At 46.8% G+C, this 23,846-nt stretch overlaps 1 protein-coding gene across 3 annotated transcripts in view; it reads left to right on the forward strand.

Annotated features, from left to right (window-relative positions):
* The first annotated feature begins 857 nt into the window (after positions 1-857).
* FGFR4 (fibroblast growth factor receptor 4) overlaps positions 858-23,846 on the forward strand; it is a 49,570-nt gene continuing 26,581 nt past the window's right edge. The window contains exons 1-2 of one of the 3 annotated variants that reach the window (XM_082213152.1): positions 858-960; positions 1,241-1,365. In XM_082213152.1, the coding sequence (XP_082069278.1) occupies positions 1,344-1,365 (22 nt within the window). In that variant the 5' untranslated portion in view covers positions 858-960; positions 1,241-1,343. The other 2 variants (XM_082213151.1, XM_082213148.1) reach the window with 2 other exon arrangements.

The following is a 23,846-nucleotide window of genomic DNA, read 5'->3' on the forward strand; positions in this document are numbered from 1 at the left end:
CAAAGGCACCCTTTGAACCCAGTGGTGGTAGGGAAGCACTCATCATATGTTCAAAGGCACCCCTTTCGGAATAGCTTCACAAGGAAAGGTACCAGAAAGTAGTTGCAGGTGAAGCCTGCAGGAATCCCTAGCTGCAGTTACACCCTTGGAGTTGGAATGTCTTTGCCAAAGAAAAAGCACAGCTTAACCTGAGGAGGATCAGATCCAGGACCCTGTATTACTTTGGGGTGACAATTCACCCTGCAAGCATGCAGTGTCAGATACCTCTCACTCAGCCTTCCCTGACCCACCCCCATCCGAAAACTGAAGCAGGGGGGAAATGGTCATGTGTAGTTGTCCCAAGCTGGAGTTGCACCATATGTTGAACTTCTGCCTGCAGCTGTTTTCTGGGGATTGGAGCGGGAGGGAAGAGCTGAGCGAGCAGTGGCGTAGCGTGGGGGGTGCAGGGGGGGCCGGCCGCACCGGGCGCAACATCTGGGGGTTAGGGGGCGCAAATTACTTGCCTTGCCCCGGGTGCTGACAACCCACGCTACGCCACTGTGAGCGAGTGGAAATCCTAATGCGCTCCCACTCCCGCCCTCAAGAAGATCAATCACTGCAGAAGCTGCAACCCTAAGCACACTTCCTAGAAAGAAAAGCCTCACTGAGCACAGGATTCCGCTGCGCGATGCACACGGAGCCCTAATAGAGTGGTGGTGGGCAAGGGCCCCGATCTGCCTTACCCACCTACCCGCAACACCCCCAACTTTGTCCTTCAGAACCGTCGGTCTGGGTTTCATCAAGAGCCCCCACGCCAAATCTCTCCGCTTTGGCGCCCCGCTTTTCCCGCACTGGGCCTTCCTCCTCCTCCTCCCCATATGTGTGGCAGGCGAAGCCAGTCCCCTCCGAGCGACCCCCATCCCGCACGACAAGGCGCCTGGCTGCGACTCCTCCGGTGCCGGAGACGCCGTGTCTCTCGCGGTTAGTGACACAAGCGTTTCAGCATCCTCAGCTAGGCCTCGGCCAGACGCTGCCAGCCCGCCTCCCGCCTGCGCGGCCCAAGCGCGTCCCTAGCGCGGGGAATCCCGCGCGGCTGCCGGCCGAGGCCTTCGAGGAGGGGACGGAGGGGAAGCAAGGGCTCGTCCTTCGCGCGGGGACCGGGCGCCTGGAGGGGGAAGGAGGAGGCGTGGGCGGGATGTGCGAGCGAGCAGGCAGGCAGGCGCGCCGGCATGGTTCGTTGACTGAGGTATTTATTTTGCAGATTTATTTCCTCCCCGTCGGCCTCCAGTCAATGCAAGCATTTCCAGAGCGGCGGCCCACAGGCAGCAATCGCGAATGAAATCAATAAAGCCGAGAAAGAAACGATGTCGGAAGTGAAAACAGCAGGTACAACAGCAGCGTTTGGGGGGGGGAAAGAGAGAAATAAACATACCGTCTTCAAGAGGCTTAAAAGGAGTAGTAATTAAGAGAGTCACACATAGGAGCCAAGTCCTAGCAGTCGAGGTCCCTTCGCGTCCCCCCAAAAAATATTTGGGGGGTTGCCCCCCAGTTTATAGGCATTGCCATTCAAATGGTGTGCATGCAGTGTGGCATGTGAACACTTATGTGGAGTGGGGCTTGCTTCCCCGCCCCCAATATTTTATTCAGGTTGGCACCCCTGGTGTCACACTAGGATCTGGGAGACAAGGTTCAAATCCCCATCTAGTCATGAAGTTCACTGGGTGACCTTAGGCCAGTCGCAGGATCTCAACCCAACAGGGTTGTTGCAGATATAAATTAAGAGGATGGAGAACTATCTACCTTGAGCTCTAGCTAGGGAGGAAAGAAGGCATTTGCAACACATTACAGTAGTCTGATCTGGAGGTTTGCAGCACATGGCTTAACTTGCCTAAGTTTTCTCTATCTGGGATGGACTGTACCAGCTTTAGATGGTGGAAGGCATTCCATCCCATGAAAGGCACATGAGCTTCCAGTGACCCAGCTGGATTTGTCAAACACTGATCAAACACTCATGTGTCAAACACTGTCCAGAATGCATATTCTCTGAGACAATGGCCCATAATGCTCTCTCTGCCAGTTTATTAGGCCACATCCAGTCCCATTACTGATGCCTGATGCTGATTTAGCGCTTCCACTGCCTCACTTAAATCAGATGTAAAAGAGAAATAGGTATCAGCTACATACTCCATGGTACCTGATTCCAAATTTCCAGATGACCTCATTCAGCATTGTCATGTAGATGTTGTAAAACATGGGAGACAAGATGGAACCCTGTGGGATGCTACAGAGCCAAACAGCAACCACCTAGCATCACGTTCTAGAATTTGGCTTGCAGGTAGGACTGTGTGTCCAGTCCAAACAACCTATGCAGAAAAATAGCATGCCTGATGGTTTCACGAGCTATTGTCAAAGAGTACACGGTCACACTTGCCCTGTACTTTTCCCAGTAAAACAACAGGGTGACTAAAGCAGTTTGTGGGCACATTTCTGATTGGGTGTACCTTTAACTAGTAGAGAAAAGGAAGAACCTATCAGTCCTTGAGCCTGTGAAGTAGTTATGAGGAGTGTCTTTGAGCCTGTGCAGAGTACTTTGCCCTCCATACATCCAAGGTCAAAGGAGCGGTGTCAAGGTAGGTTTAAGCCCCAGCAATTTTCATTTTGGAAATAAAATATTGATCATGTACTGGATTTCAGGACACTTAAGGTCTATGGAACCCACAAGAGATCTCACCTTGGCCTGCAAAGCCAAGCACAATCCTTTCACATAAAAATTCATTTGTAACTTTTTCTTTTCCTTGAAATCCTGCTAAACAAAGGATTCTGTGTTATTTTAAAGTTTACTTGTATTGTCAACATTATTTACGGCAACTCTGTACTTGTCTACTCAGAAGAAAGTTCCATTGAGTTACCAGGACAAGTGGGAATAGAACTGCAGCCTTAGTCCCAATAAAGTTATGATCCCCCTGGCTCTGCATTTTCAGATCTGAAAATATTTATTTGTTTATGTTTGTTTGTTTTTTATGGCAGCGAGAGAGTTCTCACTGAAAAGAATATGTGTGTGAGCAGAGGTACTTATGAGATGTTTGGGGACAGAGGTGCATAGAATTTGTGCTGGACCATAACGTTATTTAGGTGGGCGGGGGGGAGAGGGAATGATAGATCAGGATATGAGATTTGTGTTTGTATTTCAAGGAGGAAATGTGAGGCTGTAGTGCAGGATTGGCTGCATCTTGGGAAGTAGCAGGTCTGACAACCTAGAAAGTGTTTGGATAGTCAGAGGAGAGTGCTTGGTATTTGAGGGCTGATGTTTGGGTGGGATATGGAGCTTGTGTAGCGGCAGTGAGTATTTTGTTTGCGAGGTGGGGTTAGCTGTTTGCATCTGGGGAGGGCGGAGAGTAGATGGAGGGTCTCAGTGCACAATTCCCTGTTGTGCTGAGCTGTGGGACACGGCAGGGGGTGCACGGGAAGGGGGTTGTGGTCAGAGGGATGTGGTGATGCTGGTATGTGCTGAAACCAGGGAGGCAGCAAGCTTGCCGCGCTGCCATGAAGGGCTTTTTGTTTGACTGCAGTTATGTACTATAAATCAGGAGCAATGCCCCAGCCCTGGCCCCTCTTGCAGGGGAGGAGAGAGGAAGAGACCACATCCAAGCCCTGAGCCTGCAGCATCTAGAGCTAGGCCCTTTGCTTTGCTAGACCCTCGCTGGGTGGCCTGGAGGCAGAGGTTCTCGGCAACGCAGTGTGCTGTCGACAGATGGGATGCCTAAGCTGAGGGAGAACCCATTGCAGAGCTGAGGAAATGGCATTAAGAGGGACTCTGTTGGCACTATACCAAAAGGGAGTATGCTGGTGGGGTTGCCAAAAACTAGCAGACAAAGTTGAAGATGATAATCTGCTAATGTCTGCAGATCAAGCAGCCGTTAATGTCACAAGATCAGGGACCAGTCAAAAAAATTGGCAACCCTATATGCCAGGGGTTGGCAAGTCAAGTGGCAGTTCAGGAACTGCAGGGAATGGGATCTGCACACTCTTTCCCATGGCATTCATACAGTAGCTCAGTATCAGTCACATTATGAGCTTGTTCCACCCACCCACATTATTAGGCACAGCAAGTCTTCGTTCACACATACTAAAGCCAGTGGTGTCTCACACCCTTTTGAAGAGTCTTCCCCCACCTGGAAAGTTTGCTTTACTTCTTTATGGATTCATTACTACTAACAATATATAGAAGACTGGTTTCCATCCCCAAAAGATTTCTTGCAGTTAAGGTTGCCAACTGATCAGATGCATAATTTGCCTAGACAGCTCCTGTACTCTAGCAGCAGTTTGATCTGCAGAAATGTGAAGAGCTAAGCATGACCTCCTGCTAATGTTTGCAGGGCAAGCTGCTGTTAATGGTACAGGAGCAGAGGCCAATAAAAAAGCTGGCAACCCTGCAAAGTCATGATGTTCTTTTTAAGTCTGCTTTTTACAGTGACTGTATCCTCCACGATGGGCTATGCAGCTCAGGAAGGGGAATAACAAGCCCTAATAGTCACATGGACAAACAGTGTGGGGAATATGGACTTCCATTCCTATTTTACACCACCCCCACCAGCATGGGTGTTTATTAAATTGGAGGCATTTATTTTTTTCATTTAAAAAAGTCTAAAATCACCCACTGCTTCTGACTATGGCCCATTAGCTGGCTGTAAAGCCAGGGTGAGAGGCCAGCAGCAATCCTTAGAACAGGCTCTCCATCACAGAGTGAAAAATTAGTAAGGGTGGAAGCAGCTGGGCTGGGAGCCCACATGTCCCACTGGGGTGAGGCCCTAAGGGTAGTGAGCAGTAGCCAGAGCTGGCTGGTCCAAGGAAAGACTCCAGGGCCACAAGCAGCCTTCGTCTCCCACTCCCAAAGAGCAGACCCTTTGCTCCTCCCCAGCCAGAGTGGCAGTACCCATCCAAGGGCAGGCATAGGCCATGCAGGAACAGGCAAGAGAAAACTCAGCCACTCTGCGGGCAACAGCAGCAGCAATCCAGGAAAAAGAAGAGATGGGGGAAAGCACCACCCCCCCATTCCCCTCCTCGCGTGCCCCCCTTTCTCTCCCACCCCTGAGCTCAGCCACAGGCGCCTGGCTTCAGCTCCAAACAAATGATTAGAAAGCTGGTTATAATTGGATAGGGGGAAGAAGGAGGGGCTCGCCTGCTGAGAGCCACTTGGATCCAGGATGGGAGAGAGACAAGGGCTGCTGGCAGCTTCCCGAAGGAGAAGGAAGACTCTCTGATCCTCCTCTAGGCAGAGTCGGAGCCAGCCACAGGGTGACTGAGCCGGCAATTGCAATGGAAAAGATGCTGGCTTGTGTTTTGGCTTTCCCCAGCAAATAGCTGTGCTCCCTTAATTTCCTCTCCTGAGTTGGCGGTTGCACTGGGAGCCTTCGTGTAAAGGCCCCAATTATCTGTTTGAACATAACGGCTTGGCTGCGGATGCCTCTCTGCGAACTGTGCAGTTTGCAAATCACAGGATGCAATGCTGTCTCCAGGGGCACAGATAACATTCATACCCAGCAGCTGCTGTAATCCAGAAGTGCATGGCTACATCCGCAGGCAGGCTAAACCACCCTCTGGTGCCAGGGAGTGCTCTCTCTGTAATGAATAGAGGGTCATTGCTTACCTAAAAGAAAGGCTTGTCATCTTCAGCTCATGTCAGTTGGGCTGTAATCACACCTGGTGCAAAGCAGCTTTGCCCAGGGATTCAATAAGCTGAAATGCCTAGCCAAATTGCCATTGCTCAGGTAGCTGGCAAAGTGCTCGATCTGCCACTGGTTTAAATTTCCTTCCACTGGTGTCAACCAGGATTGCATTTTGTAGGAGTCAGGTGGAAGTCTCCAGCATATTCAAGGTATGAGTAACACTGCTCTTGGAACCAGAGAGCCAAATTTGCCACCTAGTATACTCTGAAGTCATTTTCACAAGTGGCATGCACCACTTGATCCAGTGAACATGTACTCCAAAGCAGGCCTTTCTCCCACTTAAGTGTTCACAAAGGATTGTAGTCTTCAAGCATTTTTTCCTGCTTCTGTAACTTGAATGCACCAGCTCTTCTTTTTTTTTTTATAATATTTTTTATTAGTTTTACAAAAGTTTTTATAACAGACAAACACAAAAAAGAAAACAAACAAACAAACAAATATAATTTCATAATGTCATTTCATAAACTTCTTTCCTCGGACTTCCCCATACCTCCCCTTTCTGCATCCTCATGTCCAAATTTTATAGCAACTTATAAATGTTTTTTCCAACTCTAATTCATCATAGTCCTTTCTTATTCTAATCTTATGTTACTGCAACCCTTTCTCTCTATAGAATCTCGACATTCTAAGCTTCATCAAGTTTATAGTAGTCCTTAAGATAAATCTTGAATTTCTTCCAATCTTCTTCCGCAGTCTCCTTTCCCTGGTCTCGAATTCTGCTCGTCATTTCCGCCAATGTCATATAGTCAATCACTTTCATCTGCCATTCTTCCACGGTGGGTAGATCTTGTGTCTTCCAATACTTTGCGATCAATATTCTTGCTGCTGTTGTTGCGTACATAAAGAATGTTCTATCCTTTTTTTGCACCAATTGGCCGACAATGCCCAAGAGAAAGGCCTCTGGTTTCTTAAAAAAGGTATATTTAAATACCTTTTTCATTTCATTATATATCATCTCCCAGAAGACCTTAATCTTCGGGCATGTCCACCAAAGATGATAAAAAGTACCTTCAGTTTCCTTACATTTCCAGCATTTATTGTCAGGCAAATGGTAAATTTTTGCTAGCTTAACTGGGGTCATGTACCACCTGTATACCATTTTCATCACATTTTCCTTTAAGGCACTACATGCCGTAAATTTAATTCCGGTGTTCCACAACCTTTCCCAGTCAGCAGACATAATATTATGACCAATGTCCTGTGCCCACTTAATCATAGCTGATTTAACTATTTCATCTTGTGTGTTCCATTTCAACAGCAAGTTATACATTCTTGACAAATTCTTAGTATTGGGTTCTAGCAGTTCTGTCTCGAGTTTTGATTTTTCCACCTGGAAGCCAATTTTCCTGTCTTGTTTAAAAACCTCCATTATTTGATAATAGTGGAGCCAATCTTGTACTTTGGGTTTTAGTTTTTCATGGCTCTTTAATTTCAGTTTCTCTCCATCCTGTTCTAAAATCTCACAATACTTTGGCCATCCGATGAATGCACCAGCTCTTCTGACTATAATGTACATATGTGCATGTAAAAATCAGCTTTCCATCACACAATGACAGCATTGGTAAAAGGTGACTTTCGACTAAAAGGTGACTTTAGGATCAATTGTGAAAAGCTGGGAGCTATCCCAGTAAGTCATTTGATCCAGAGCCACACGTTCAAGAGACCAGGACACGGGCTGCATCTATTTTATTTTAATTCTGAAAACTGATGCCTCAGGATGGTGTAGTTGAAAGCCTCCATGTGATGTCTTTAATGATGTCAAGCCCAATTACAGTGGTCATCTCGCTTGGCTCTGTTTCTTAAGTAAAATGCCAATGTCAGTGCGAGTCCAGCATTTTCTCGAGACCTGAGAAAAGACATCCCACAACCACCATTTAGGTAGCTTTTTCTGCAGTTAAACCTGCCTTAGCTTTCTGCAGCTTAACCTGCCTTATTTAGTGAGGTCCCCCCTCGCTAAATCTACATTCCTGCTGTTTAAACCTATTATTTTCTTTCCTGGCCTGATAAACAGTGTCCCCTCCTTCCCCATGACATCCTTTTAAATGCAGAGCCTCAGTCCAGCTGTGATCATCAAACCAACCCTTCCAGAGCAGGCCTACTGTTTTCTAAAAGCCTGCTTCAGAGCAAAGAGACTGAGAGCTGCCAGTGCACCCATTAGACTCAATGAACGGGGTTGTGCTTAGATGTGCAGGTCTTGATTAATGTTTAACAAAGCTCCTTGGATTATCTCTTGCCAAGGGGTGTAGCCTAGTGTAGTTTCAGTTCCAAAGGCATTGTGGTTTGACCTGGTCAGGACTGACTTTCTCTCTCTCTCTCCCCCCCCCTCGCTCTTATTCTGTGGCGTTTCATTCTCTGTTCACATGGCTTGATGTATGGGCTGCCTTTTGCCATAAGATTTTTGTGGAAAGGAGGGTCTTCTCTCAGGGATCCCTGATGGACAAAGGTGCCTTGGGAAGCTCTTGAGCACATGAAGGCTGCTGCTGTTGTGTTGCAAAGGGATCTGGGTTGCTCTGAATGGATGCTGGCTGGCAGGGATAAGGGCAGAGTACAGGCCAGGCTCTTTCTAAACCCTTTCCCCTTATGCCGCAGCTTGAGAGCACAATCCCCAGAAGAGGATGCAGAGCCAGACCCTCCCTGAGCAGCCTGTCCTCCTCTTGGCCCTACTCGCCTCTGAAGATCGCCAACAACTTAGGGCTTTGAAGTGCCTCCCACTATCCCCACCCCCCACCCCCATCCCGTCCACTTGTCACAGCAGCTGCCTGCCCTTTGCTCTGCTGAGGTCAGAGTGCTGGCTTAGGGCGATGATGGCCACATCTGCTGCTCTCTGCGTGGCCCGAAAGAAAGTGAAGCAATGATTTTATTTTTTATTTTAAAAAGGAGCGGGGGAGAAGCAACCGAGGATGGTGTTTGTTGTCCTGCAGCTGGACTGGACCCAGTTCTCTTTGTAGCCCAGCAGCATCTGTGGGACAGAAAAGGGGAAAACAAAAACCCCTAGATGGTTGTCACCCTTAGAGGCTAAGGCCCACAAGAAAGTTAATATGGAGGTCGGATGGCCAAAGTATTGTGAGATCTTAGAACAGGATGGAGAGAAACTGAAATTAAAGAGCCATGAAAAATTAAAACCCAAAGTACAAGATTGGCTCCACTACTATCAAATAATGGAGGTTTTTAAACAAGACAGGAAAATTGGCTTCCAGGTGGAAAAATCAAAACTTGAGACAGAATTGTTAGAACCCAATATTAAGAATTTGTCAAGAATGTATAACTTGCTGTTGAAATGGAATACACAGGACGAAACAGTTAAATCAGTTATGATTAAGTGGGCACAGGACATTGGTCATAATATTATGTCTGCTGACTGGGAAAGGTTGTGGAACACTGGTATTAAATTTACGGCATGTAGTGCTTTAAAGGAAAATGTGATGAAAATGGTCTATAGGTGGTACATGACCCCAGTTAAGCTAGCAAAAATTTACCATTTGCCTGATAACAAATGTTGGAAATGTAAGGAAACTGAGGGTACTTTTTATCATCTTTGGTGGACATGCCCGAAGATTAAGGTTTTCTGGGAGATGATATATAATGAAATGAAAAAGGTATTTAAATATACCTTCCTTAAGAAACCAGAGGCCTTTCTCTTGGGCATTGTCGGCCAACTGGTGTCAAAAAAGGATAGAACTTTTTTCATGTATGCAACAACAGCAGCAAGAATACTGATCGCAAAGTATTGGAAGACACAAGATTTACCCACCTTGGAAGAATGGCAGATGAAAGTGATTGACTATATGACATTGGCGGAAATGACGAGCAGAATTCGTGACCAGGGAAAGGAGACTGCGGAAGAAGACTGGAAGAAATTTAAGATTTATCTTAAGAACTATTATAAACTTGATGAAGTTTAGAATGTCGAGATTCTACAGAGAGAAAGGGTTGCAGTAATATAAGATTAGATTAAGAAAGGACTATGATGAATTAGGATGGGAAAAAACATTTATATGTTGCTATAAAACTTGGACATGAGGATGCAGAAAGGGGAGGTATGGGGAAGTCCGAGGAAAGAAGTTTATGAAAGGACATTTTGAAATTATATTTGTTTGTTTGTCTGTTTTTCTTTTATGTTTGTTTGTTATAAAAACTTTTGTAAAACCAATAAAAATTTTATTAAAAAAAAAAAAGAAAAGAGTTCCAGCCCCAGAAAATGTACATGGCATGAACAATCCCAACCTTTTGGGGAAACTGGTTGAAAACCTTTCACATTCAGAACTGGGAATTAATGACTAGGGTGATGCTGCTTTTGGCTTTGAGCTTCTGCTCCTTTGATTTGTGTTCAGCTTGTCTAACCAGGAAAGACAGAAACATTAAATTACTCTAGACGTGTGCTAATATCACAAGAGTTTGCAACGCCAGTATTGCACCATGATGACATCATGGTGCATGAAAATAACATCGTCTTTCAATCTGCTGCTTGGCAACAGGAACAAAGTGCTCGTTAAACACTTATGTTCAACAAGGATCAGCAGATGGGAAACTTTGGACGAACAGAGGGGAACCTGCTTCTTACCACTTTCTGACTGTTTCCCAACCTTTGCCAACAGGAAAACAGTAGCAGAGTCTCTCTGGGACTGAGTGCTACTGTCCCATCAAGCGAGTGCTGGAAAAAAGTCGGAGCAGAAGCCTCGCTCTGTTAAGCTGAATTTTAAAAAGAAAAGAAAACATGTTTATTGTAGTAAGTGCTGAACTAAAGAGCAACACCTCCCTCACATTAAATCAGGAAGATTTAATAATACTGTAACTGATACCCACATTTGGAACAGTGGAAGAAAGGAGTGTTAAGAGAAACCACATCTTTATCCTCAAAAAAAAGGGGGGGAATCTGGGTTTTAAAACACACCCATGATGTGGGGATCTGGCTCACTAACTCTTCTTAGTGCATACTATCCTGCTTTATACTTTTGGGGGAGCCATGATGGACCAATTTGCTCCATTGGATAGAATGGGCTGATGAAGGGACTCACAACAGACTATAATGCAAAGGGGAGAGCAAGAGGGGCAAATTATATACAGTATTGACTTAAAAGCAGCTTCAGAAACTTGCCATTTTGAGAGCGGGGATGAAAGGGAAGGTTGCTTAACAGCTGCACGTAATTTTGCTCCCATAAGAAGTAGCGGTGGCCACCAACTTGACTTAAAAAGAGGAGTAGACAAATTCATGGAGAATAAAAGCTATCAATGGCAACTGGCCACAATGCCTTTGTTCCACCTCCACTGTTGGTGGCAGACTGCCTCTGAATACCAGCTGCTGGGATCACAAGTGGGGCGAGTGCCGTGGTGCCCAGGTCCTGCTTGCAGACTTTAACACATGGGCATCTGGCTGGCTGCTGTGAGAACAGGATGCTGGGTGAAGCAGGCATTTGACTTGATCCAGCAGGGCTTTTCCCCTTACATTCTGAAGGGTGTTAGTTGTCTGGGGAATGGCTGCATCTCAGTGGAGATTAAACCTGGGACCTTCTGCATACACAGCAGCTCCCAGGTTTAATCCCTGACATCTCCAGGAAGGGCGGGGAATGCGCCGGGTCTGAAACCCTAGAGAGCCACTGCCAGTCAGTGTGAACATTGCTGAGCTAGATGGACCACTGACCTTGTGAGAGGCGGCTTTCTATATTCCTAAAACTGTTTCCAGTAACTCATGGTGGGTGGGGTGGGGGAAAGAGATCCAGAGACAGCATTCGGTGCAGAATCATGTTAAGCAGAGGTTGAATAATACTGTACACAGATGCTTTAGTTGAGATTCCTGCATTGCAGGGGTTGGACTATACGACCCCCAGAGTCCCTTCCAGCTCTTTAGTTCTATGATTCTATGAGTAGCTTTCCCCTGTACTCCTCCATCTCTTGAGGCTGCTTTAAAAAAAATATCCCTCCAACTTAGTTACATCTAACATGTATGTGGCTCATCCCAGATACCTATGAAGGCTTCTGTTCCCATTTGGGAGTGGCATGCTAGCTTCCTAAACTGGCTCAACTTTGCTGGGAATGACTGATTCAGTGGCGGAGCTGATGCCTTGTGTGCAAAAGGCCCCAGGTCCAACCTTGGTAAAGTTGTGAAGGATTCCTGCCTGAAACCTCAGAGAGATAAGACAGTAGGGAGTTGGTGGACCAATGGTCTGACTCACTATAAGCCTTTTATCTTATCTATCTTCCCCGCCCCACATAGATATTTGGGAGGTCCATTGATTTATTTATTTTTTTGCTGTAGAACCAGCTGAACCCTGGGATTATCCACTAGGCCCTGCATTCCCTCACACACTCTGTCCCCTCATGTTCATCCCAATGGGGTATAGATAAATACAGATCAGGGAGAGAGATGTTAAAGTAGTGTGCTTTCCCTACCCATCCCCCCCATGTCCCCCTCCCTGGTTGTTTACACTGAGCTGTCGGAATCAAACAAATTCCATCCAGCTTAAGACACTCCCCTCCCACTGCCCCTCAGCAAACACCCAGCCTTACTTGCCCATCGCCTGTTAAACACTCAGGAGGGAGGCCTCCTGCAAGCTTTGCGTGGCCTTTGGGAACGCCTAGAAGGGCCCAGTTTCCCAGGACTTCACCGAACTGACCAGGTTTTAGAAAATAGGTCCTGTGAAGGACCTATTGGATTGTTAAGATGAATTTGGACCATGAAAAATGCTTGCCAAGGTCAAGCTTTGAAAAGTGGACAGCACTTGACAGTGAAGAACTTAGAGATGGGTCTCTATGTCCGTGTGGTGCTCACTTCTCCAACTCTTCTTGTAGTATCCCAACAAAAGTGATGACCTCCTCTTGGGTGCATTAAGCTGTAGGATTTGCCGCCACAGGACATAGTGATGACCACCAACGTGGATGGCTTTAAAAGAGAATTAGACAAATCCATGGAGCATAAGTTTGCCAATGGCTACTAGCCAGGATAGCTATGTTCTGTCTCCACTGTCAAAGACTGCATGTCTCTGAATCCCAGTTGCTGGAAAGAGCAAGTAGGGAGAAGGCTCTTGTGCCCATGTCCCACTTGCAGGTTTCCATTAGGCAGCCCTGTCTTACGATGTCTCAGTAGCAAGCAGTTGGTCTGATATTCAGTTCTTCTTCTGTTGTTAGAGCATACGAGCCAACCCCCAGTCATGAACTTCTTGTTTATTTTATTTATTGAAACGCGTGTGTATATACCTCTCCTCCTACATATGTTTGCTCCTGCAGCCATCCCACATAACATCCTCGTAATATTGCATTCCCCCCCGCCCCCGTAATATTGCATTTGAAACTTGAAATGGAGCATGGAAACACATCCACTCTCCACAGCCTTCTTTGCCGTCTCAAAGAGTTGCCATAGAGTTGGAAGGGACCACAAGGACCATCTTGTCCAAGCCCCTGCAATGCATGAATCTTTTTGCCCAACGTGGGGTTGGAACTCACAACCCTGAGGTTGAGAGGTTCTTGCTCTAACAACTGAACTGTTGTAGAATAGGGGAAATGCCATAGGGACATTTGTACCAATTAACTAGTTTGAAAGTATGCCCATTTGAAATTACTCTGTATATCAAGGATGAAACAGAAGCCAGTTCGGAGACATAAAGCAGTGGGGGGGGGGCCTGCATCTTTCATATATATATTTGCTTATTAAGCTCGATGGCAGACCACTTCCTGAAATGGTTTACAAAATAAAATTCCAGCATTAACATGTTAAAAGCATATCAAATCAAACAAGTATTGAAATATACATAAAATCAACAGCAATCAGGGAGATGCACAATGAGTCGCCTTCTATTCTCATCTGATCCAAGTAGACCTACTGAAATTAATGACATTAAATTTCTCATGTATGATAACTTCAGCACGTCTACTCTGAGTAGGGCCAGCATTCGATACAAGCCTATATGTAAAATGGGCCAATAACCTAGTCTGGGAAAGCCTGAGTAAACAAGTGTGTTCTCTGTGGGTGCCTCCTGTAAAGTGGGAGTGAGGGGCGTGTTCCAGAGAGTGGGCACCACTACAGGAAGGCCTGTTTCTGTGTCGTCGCCAAGCAACATATTGTAAAATGCGGTACCGCTAACAGGGCCTCCTCTGAATATTGGCTCAGGAGCTGACAGGCAGCCACCACAGTATAACATGCAAGTACAGCCAGGTACAACACACAGGACCGTTGCTGCTGCATTCTGCACTAGCTGCAGTTTCAGAACCAGTCTTAAGGGCAATCCCATGTACAGCATGTGACAGTAACCCACATGGGAAGTTCTAGTTCACGAACCACAGCAGCTAGGCTACTCCTGTCCAGGTAAGAGGAGAGTTTTGACACCAACTGAAGCTAGTAATAGACCCTTGCAGCTACCGAGATTACTTGTTCCTCTAGTGACAGTGATAGTTCCAGAAGCACCCTCAGACACCCGCTTTCAGAGGGAGCGTAACCGCATCCTGAACAGTCTTCCCAAATTCCAGATCTATGAACCACCCAGCCACAAGCATTTAGCCTTACCAGGATTCAGCTTCCCTTCACCACATCCATCCCACCGCTGTACCCAGAAAACAGCTCATGTCATGCATAACCTCTACTGACTCTGAGAAATAGAGCTGAGTGTCATAGGTGACATTACACCCCAGATCTCCTAATGGCTGCTCCCAACAGCTTCTTATACTGTATATGTTAAATAGCATTGGAGTCAAAATAGTGGCCTGAGGCACCCCACAACATAACTGACAGTGCTAGTCTGGGAACGCAGCCCCACAAGTATGAATGGAGCCGCTGTGAAACCTACAACATACAGAAATGGAGAGGAGGAGAAACTTGTATGCTACCTTGAACTCCTTGGAGGAAAAGTGGGATATAAATGCAATTACAACTGGTGTGGTGATGATTCAAGGTGAACATTACACAGAGAGAGACTAGCTCAAGTTGAAATATCCAGACGTGCAAAAAAGATGTGCCTATTTCCCCTTTGTACAAACATCACAGGCACTAGCCAGGACTAAAACATCTTGAACGCTAGCTTGATCCCATTAGATCCTTGCTATAATTCCTTGTACTCTCCACTCTGAGGCTGTTTTTTTATTATTATTATTGCTTCTGGCCCCACGGATATAATCCTCCTATAAGATTGTTCCGTTCTGCTCAGCACTGGTTAGACCACAGCTGCAGTACTCTGTTCAGATTTTGAACGTTTTGATTACTTGAGACTTCACCACAAAGAATGAGTATAATGATAAAGAATTTACCAAGGAAGGAAAGAATGAGGGAGCTGGATGTCTCTAGGGTGCATTCACGCAGCGCTTTTCTCCTGTGACAACCATCCTCTGCTAGGAGGCTGAAATACCCAGATGCGTAGCTAGGGGTTGGGGGGGTGGGAACACTAGGACGCGGCACTTCTCATGGGTCATGCAGTGCACCCAAGCCACACATCTCTCCTGGGAGTGACGCGGTGGCTCCGGTGCCTGCAGGCTCCGCACTGCCTGAGATAGTGTGAGGCTTGCATCAGCCCACCATCTCCACCTCAGCCGTCCTACAGCTAAGGGGGAAGCGGTGGACAGACTCCTTGGAGGCTACGTGGCGTGCATCACGACCAAGCGGCTAGCTACGCTTCTTTGATTCCCAAGAAGTCCATGAACCAGTGACTTCAGATATTCAAAATGCACAGGATTCTCAGGGAGAAAAACAAGGCTGCTGCTTTCCTTTAATTTGGCAACCCACACCATGCATGCCGTCATAAGATGAGCGTGGACATCTCTGTTTAAACAGCCACACCTCCTGGAAAGGATCCTTTCTGAGATGCCCTTCCCTCAGTCCCCATGACCTAAGAAATTGGATCTTTGATCAGTACACCAACCAACCAAGATAGAGCACATTATGGCTGCCCATTATTCTAGTTGGTACCCCCAAATCAAGATCCACCACTTAAGGCACCATTGCCTTGAGACACAGACTTTCCCACAGCTGCGTAGGGTGTTTGTTGAACTAAGGTTCCAACAGATGCCCTCAGCATATTTAGAGGGGAGATACCTGGGAATTCCCCATATGGGTGCATTTATGGATGCAAAAAGGTTGAGGATGTCCTACATTACCTGCTCCTTTGCCCCTTATATTCAATGCCCAGAGGGGGGGGGGAATTATCACTTGTTCTTGACTGCCTCTCAGGCCAATTCCCCCCAGGAGGTGACAGTCAAGCACCTAGCTCATATAGCTGATAAAGATCTACAGATTACACACCTGGAAGCCAAATTTGCTCTGGCAGCTAAGAAGCTCCTTTCTGAATATGTTAATGCTCTCTAATTTTAAAATTTCATACTGTGAACTTTTTATGCTGTAATTTTTTTATAGAGTATGTCATGCAATTTCAGAGGAAAACCTTGTCTTGCCCTCTGCAGTACATTGTAAAGGCCTTTGGCTATGCACAATAAATTGACTGATTGATTGAGATGCCCTAGCATATCCAAACTGGAGGAACTAACTCCCCTCTGAGGACATGTGGGACTTTTTAGTTTACAGGGGACAGTGAAAAAGGTGTATAAGGTGTATAAGACTATGCATGGTGTGCAGAAAGTGGCTGGAATCAGGTGTAACATGTGCACGTCCAGATCCTCCACTGGATCCTCCACCTGGGAGCTGTTCCTGTGCAGCTCTTCCATGTTCCTCTTATTCTGTCCAGCTGGTCTTTCATATCCTGACTGTACTTCCTGGACTGACACAAATTCGACACAGACTGTTGTGTTGTTACCTGGTACGGATGGAAACTGGTCAGCTGTCGAAATTCTGACTCTATGGAGGCAGAAATACTTAGGCATCTTACGGGGCTCTTGGTTCAGGGCAGACATTCCTGTGCCACTGCCTCCACCCCCACCCCCAAGGGGACAGAGCTAGAAAAGTCTGAGTGAAGCTTGCCTGCAGGCCACGGTGCTGCTGATGTCAAAGACCTGAACTTAAGCTGCTGATAAGGTATAGTGGAAAAGAGGAGACTGAGAAGGGACGGATAGTGTGGAGATCTCCAGTCTTGAGCATCTGAAAAGGAACCGGTAGAAAGCAATCACTTTGATGGTGTCTTCCAAGAATGCTAGCTTGAACAAAACCAGAGAGGTTCCCCCCCCCCCGAGGAAATATTCATGGGATCGGATTATGTGAATCCCAGCAACCCCCAAACAGAAATTTCTTGCCACCTTGCATGTGTGCTAGAATAAGTAGCAAGCTCTTCTCCCTGCTTTACATGGCAGCAGTTGTGATGCTGCAGGATGGAAGGGAAACCTGGTCTGGGTGGTGGGAGTAGAGGCACGAGCCTGATGGTACTGGGTGGTGTCCAGGGGGTTGCTGCGTCCAATTAGCCCAAGCAGAGAGCTCCCAGCTGTAACTGCAATGACAGGAAACCCGCCTCGATGTGTTTACTGTGGGGGGATTAGAGCTGTTTAACCCCAGGCTCCCACATTTGCCTAGTTTTTTATGGCAGTCTTTAAAGACCCTCTAATGAGGGTCACAGCCACTTTATGGTGTTGTTGGCAGTGATAACACCCAGCTACTTACAACAGCAATTTGCAAACAAGCTGCCTCCACCACAGGGCACGCCATAAAGGACAGGAAGGATAGGTAGACCCCATGCGCAAGACCTTGAATCAGAGCAAAGGCAAAGAGACAGATATAATGTGAGCAGTGCGCGCTTTCCCTCCCAGATCACCCTTCTTGCTATTCTGCTAGCAGCAGCTTCTTTCCCAGGCTGGAGAAAACTGTATTGGCTGTGGAGCGAAATGCTCACGTGTTAGAGCAGAGCTAAAGGTGACCTGCAGTTCAGCTAACACACAATGTAATTTCAAAGCTAGGCCTTAGCCCTGAAATATGTGGAGAGAGGACCCCTAGGCATGTGCAGAGTTCATCCCATCAGCATGGACTGTCCATAGCCCATCCACCCTCCATCCAGGGATAGCTGTCCTGGGAGGAGCTGGAAAAAATGGATTTATTCCATGAATTCCTTAGTGCTGCTGAATCAGATGGGTTCTACACTGAGAATAAGGCAAATAGGGTTCTCTGCCCTGCCCAATAGAGGACAAAACAGAACACCAAGAGCAGAGCAGAGAAAGTGAAAAGGCAGAGGCGGATTTAGGGGTGTGTGACTGGTTTGCTTGCACTGGGCGCAGAGCCTTGGGAGCACCACAACTATGATGGAGAATGGAAGGCACGAGGCAGGATGAGTGCTGAATTTTGGTGTCACACAGGGCACTGTTGAAATTTGAGACCCCAAAGTCCACCACTGGAAAAGGGAAGCAAGGAAAGATAAAGGAGGAGACATCCCCTGGTCTACACACTGCATGGTCATATAGCAGTAGACTGTACCACTTTGGAATGCAAGTGGGAGAATCACACTCTGAATGCTCCTATATAACAAAACTGGGGCAGGGAGATTTCCTTGCAAGTAATAAATAGCTCACTGGCAGAGCCCATGTTTTGCAAGTAAAAGGTCCCAGGTTCAGCACTTGGCATCAGGTGGTGGGAGGAAAGACTTCTTCAGCCTAAGACCTTGCCTGTCAGAGTGGAGGAGATGATACTGGCCTAGCTGGACAGGCAGGCTGATCTGGTGAAGAGCAACCTCCTGTGTTCACAGCCTTTCTCCTAGATGTTCAGGGGACAAAGAGCAGGGTTGTGTTCTGCTTTACCTGATGGCGCTTGGAGTGGTTGGTTGGTTGGTTGACTGCATCTATGTTCCCGCTTTTACTCCAGTGAGCTGAAGGCAGCATACACGGTTCTAGTTTTCTTTTAAAACCATCTAAGTTGGCAGCCATCACTGCCTCCTTGTGGGAGCGAGTTCCATAGTTTAACTATGACCCCAATCCATGGACTGATATGCTTTTGGCACTCAGCATGCATTACACACATCAATCTTGCAGAACTATATGATCATGAGCAGGCCAAGGGTTGGAAATATATATAGCCTTGAGTCTGAGATTAGGATTGCGATAGGTACCAAAAGGGCAGCACTTGCAGGATACTGCTGGGTATTGTTCAGGGACAGGAGCTACGGTTGAAGCCATGCATTTGAGTATTTGCTTGCTAAATTTGTATCCTACCTTTCCACCCAGTGGAAGCTAGTGACCATGATGCCAGTACAATAAAATATAACAAAATGCATGAAATGACAATAATATGTGATGTAAGATAACATACAAACATAGTTCATAATGGTTTTGTAACTGATACAATAATTGCAAGCGGGCAGTGTGCTGCAGGGATGAAAGCATGCTGGAATGCTGAAGCTATGGCCCCAAAAGGCATGCATGTGCGCATATATATATGCAGGGAGATATATATATGAATATATATGGAGATATATATCTCCATTCCTGCATCTGGCACTGACTGTTTGTGTGCTCCTGCCCTTCTGTGCTTAGCCTCAGAGTAGTTCACTGGAGGCCCATGCAGTGTATCAAGCCCAGATGGCGCCCTGTGTGCTGTCATAATGTCTGATAATAATAACAAAGCAGGGGCTGTTTACTGCAGTGCTTTTGGCGTGTCAGACCACAGCACTTTAAAGATCACAGAAAGGAAAAACAACCCACCATGCACCATCTACCCAGCGGAGAGATTGCACAGATCACTCTCCTATCTAACACCCAGGGTCTGGGACATTTCCGTAAATAGTGCTTCTATTCTGGAGAGAGCGGCAGAGCATGTGCGCACCCGATGTCTGCGTGCGACTAAGAGTTCCTGAATTTCAAAGTAATTATAGCACTTAGCACTGTATAAACTTTTTGTTTTGGAACATGCATTTGCTGAGAGATTGTGCCGTGCCAGTGTCAAACAGTTTATATAGCTTGAGCTTTTCCACCCGGGTTGCTTAAGCCGAGGAGTAACACTGCAGGCTGGTGTTCCCTCCACCTTTTCCACTGTCATTTGCTTCTGGATCCCATCCCCAACCTCCTGTGTCCGCTGACCCATGTGTGTCCCCTCCCTGAGCCGCACTTTATGCTCAGCCCTTGCCCTTGCCCTTCCCCCTTTCTGTCCTTTGCTGGCGTGATCCTTGAGGTAGGGATTGTGTTTGGCTTTCTTTGTAGCATGCAGTGCCCTGCCACTTGAGTGCCAATCTCAGCGGAGGCCCCTTGGAGCTGCCATAATGTTTGTTAATAATAATAAAGGGCCGCTTGTGTTGAATTGCTTTCTGTGTGTCAGACCCCTACTGGCAGCGCAGCACTTCCTGTGGGATCAGAGCAAAACCAAGCATGGGCTCAGATTGCCCCAGGGCAATGTATGTGGCTTTTATGAAGAACGTGATTTGCATAACCCGTGGGCTAATTTGCATTGTAAATCCAGGTTGCTCTCAGAGCTAGTGGACAATGCATGCAAGCAACAGGGCTACGCTGGAATGCAGAAGGCAGCCTCAGAACAAGGCCTGCAAGCTTTGCTGTCCGGACGCGATGGAACTTCCAGCGGCAAACACAAGCCCTGGAGATGAATATGAGCACATTATACGCTTCTCTGCCTCTGTTATTTCTCTGCCTAATTACACAATCCCCTCTGCCTCCTATCCATGTCCATCAGGCAGCTGCTGCGGTTCAGGACTCGCATCAAGAAAGCGCTTAACTTCCAGAAGACCCAGAAATGTTTTGCTCTTTTAAAAACAGCAGCAGCAGCAGCAAGGGCTTAGACCTGTTAGAAGCAGTTGATGGGGACAGCACAAGATGCAATGCAGTTTTGCCACTAACTCCATAGCCCATGTTTAGCAGCATATTTTTACTAGCAAAAGGATTATGAGGAACAGATAACTCTCCAGACAGAGGGTTAAAAAAAAAAAAAGTTTTAGTGCTGGAGGTTGCAAGTCAATTTGGTCTCACCTGGAAGTGTTTTCCCTCTTAATCCCAGATGACTGCTCTTATTTACTCAATGGTGAAAGAAGCACATTACAACAGTGGGCACTCATAGGCATTATTACGATTTTTACACATGTTCCAGAGTTAAGCCCTGTCCGCAGATTCCAGGGCTAAGCCCTCTGGCCCCTTCAGGGAGGCCAATATCACACATTTAGGCTGGAGGGTCTAGAAGAAGGGAGGGAGTTATTTTCCTTCTCTCCTCTCCCCCAACAGGCTTCCTCTCAGATAAAAGCACTTCATATGTTCCATAATTCCACCATGGAAGGCAATTCTCCTTAGAAAGGAGGTTAAAGCCCACACGTGGATTGCACAACATGTCAGGGCTGAACCTGCAGGCTCTTCAGTGCATGTGACTTGATGACATTCAGCTCTTATCTCTCATTTTCATTTGATCTGAGGGAGTCAGTCAAAAGCCAAATGGCTGCTTGGTAGCTAGGAAGGACTGGATGGGACTGAGCAAGCTGAAACTTAATCCAGACAAAGCTGAAATGCTGTTGGCGGAAGAACCATCTGCCATAGGTTTGCGTTTACACTCTCGAAAGGGGTTCTGCTGCCTCTGAAAGATCAGGTTCATAGCTTGGGGGATACTCCTTGGCCTGGCGCTCTTGTTAGGCATGCCAGTAGTGCTAGTAGTAAGGGGTGCCTTTTCCAAGCTTTGGCCAGTTTGCTGTGACCTTTCCTGACAATGTCAGACCTTGCTAGAGTCATTCATGCCCTAGTGACCTGCAATACACTTTCCATAGGGCTGCCCTTTGGGAACTGCAACTAGTGAAAAATGCTGCAGGTGGGATGTTGACAGGTGTTAGGCATTGAGTCTATTGCACCAGTTTTCTGTGACCTGCATTGGCTGCTGAGATGTTTCTGCACTTATTTCAAGGTGCTGCTGTTAGTCTTCAAAGCCCTCTGTCACTTGGGACCTGTTTCACTGAAGGTCAGCCTTCTTCCTCCTGCTCCAAGCACTCCGCAGCTCAGAGTATCCCAAACTTGGGTCTCTGGCTGTTTTTGGACTACAACTTCCATCATCCATAGCTAGCAGGACCAGTGGTCAGGGATAATGGGAACTGTAGTCCAAAAACAGCTGGAGACCCAAGTTTGGGATACCCTGCCCCAGCTCTGCACCCCTCACAGCTATGAGGCCTACTTGGTTAGGGCCTTTTCTGTCCTTTCCCCATCCTGTAGAAAGCCTTTGCCAAGTGAGCTCCACCTTTAGATGGCTGGTGAAGACGTGTTTGTTTAAAAAAGCCTTTGGTTGAATATTTCCTCCTTAGGGTACAGTATTTGGATCTTTCCGTTCAGATGGCTGTTTTGTAATTATTATTGGGTTTTGGGTTTTCTGCTCATGTTTTATTGTGAATTGCTTTATATTTTGTGACTGTTGTTTCTGATTGTTAGCCACCTTAGAATCATAGAATCATAGAGTTGGAAGAGACCACAAGGGCCATCGAGTCCAACCCCCTGCCAAGCAGGAAACACCTTCAGAGCACTCCTGACATATGGTTGTCAAGCCTCTGCTTAAAGACCTCCAAAGAAGGAGACTCCACCACACTCCTTGGCAGCAAATTCCACTGTCGAACAGCTCTTACTGTCAGGAAGTTCTTCCTAATGTTTAGGTGGAATCTTCTTTCTTGTAGTTTGGATCCATTGCTCCGTGTCCGCTTCTCTGGAGCAGCAGAAAACAACCTTTCTCCCTCCTCTATGTGACATCCTTTTATATGTCCACAGGTTCAATTTCCAGGTAAAGGGATCTCAGGTAGCAGGTGATGGAAAAGACCTTCCTCTAGCCAGCGGTCCCAGAGAGTCACTGCCAGTCAAAGCAGACTGTACTATAGGAATTCCCTTGGAAAAGCACACAAGATGTCATTGTTTATGGTGATGAAGCTGTACATGTGACAGAAAGGCACAAATGACCTCACGTTCCTAGGGTGTGTACAGCGAAACAACAACAGCCATAACCTACACATGCAGTTGAGACTCGGTATTAACGTTTTAGTATTAACGTTTTTGAATTATGGTGCTGGAGGAGACTCTTGAGAGTCCCATGGACTGCAAGAAGATCAAACCTATCCATTCTTAAGGAAATCAGCCCTGAGTGCTCACTGGAAGGACAGATCTTGAAGCTCCAATACTTTGGCCACCTCATGAGAAGAGAAGACTCCCTAGAAAAGACCCTGATGTTGGGAAAGATGGAGGGCACAAGGAGAAGCGGACGACAGAGGATGAGATGGTTGGACAGTGTTCTCGAAGCTACCAGCATGAGTTTGATTAAACTGCTGGAGGCAGTGGAAGACAGAAGTGCCTGGCGTGCTCAAGTCCATGGGGTCACAAAGAGTCCGACACAACTAAACGACTAAACAACAACAACAACATTAACGTTTTATGCTAATTCACAGAGAGACACACCTAAAATTTGTAACCCATAATGTGATGGAGGCGCTTGCACTTTCCCTCTTTCATAGAACCATGGAACTATAGAGTTGGAAGGGACCCTGAGATTCATCTAGTCCAACCCCCTGCAGAGCAGGAATATGCAGCTGTCCCATATGGGGATCAAACCTGCAACCTTGGTGGTTATCAGCACCACACTCTAACCAACTGAGCTATCTCTGTCTGAATACAACCCTTCCCTGGTCTCAGGAGGGTGTAAAGGGGTGGAGGGCATCTTCCCCATATTATACCCCAGGTAAAACTATTGAGCCAGTTGCTCTTACCCTTTAAGAAAGGAAGAAAACCCAAGGAAGGCTGTGCGGCAAGCAAGCTCATCCACTAAGCCCAAAGGCCACAGTTACCTGGGGACTGGGGAGCCATAGCTAATCCCCCCATTCTGGGAGCCTATTGATATGGAAAGCTTTGCCTGAAAGGAGGATGCTCCACAGATGAAGATCTGCCCAGGAAGAATAGCTGGGGAGGGAGGGGGGAGTAGTTGCTTTGGAATGTGAGTTTGTTTGGATGCAACTTCACTTTAAGGGAGAGATTTAATCAGCAGTTTCAATAGCCCCTGTTCAGCATGGAAAACTGAGTTGGGAGGCTGCCACTGCTGTTGATTAATTAGCTATCTTGTGATAGCTTTTCCATGACAAAACAGGGCAGGGGAGGGGCAGCTTGCCCCTGGCTCATTATATTAACCAGCCTTACTGTTCCCTCTGTCCCCACCAGTGCTTCCATCTGCAGTTTGCCACCAAGAGACAATGGCTAATGGGCAAAGGCAGCAGCAGAGAGCATATTGGCAAGTTGCTCCAAAGGGTTTTCCTACAGCCAACCTGGAAGCTTCGGAGCTGCTGTTGGATAGAT

This window comes from Podarcis vaucheri (assembly GCF_965113315.1).
Source record: "Podarcis vaucheri genome assembly, chromosome: 2".
Taxonomy (NCBI): Eukaryota; Metazoa; Chordata; class Lepidosauria; order Squamata; family Lacertidae; genus Podarcis; species Podarcis vaucheri.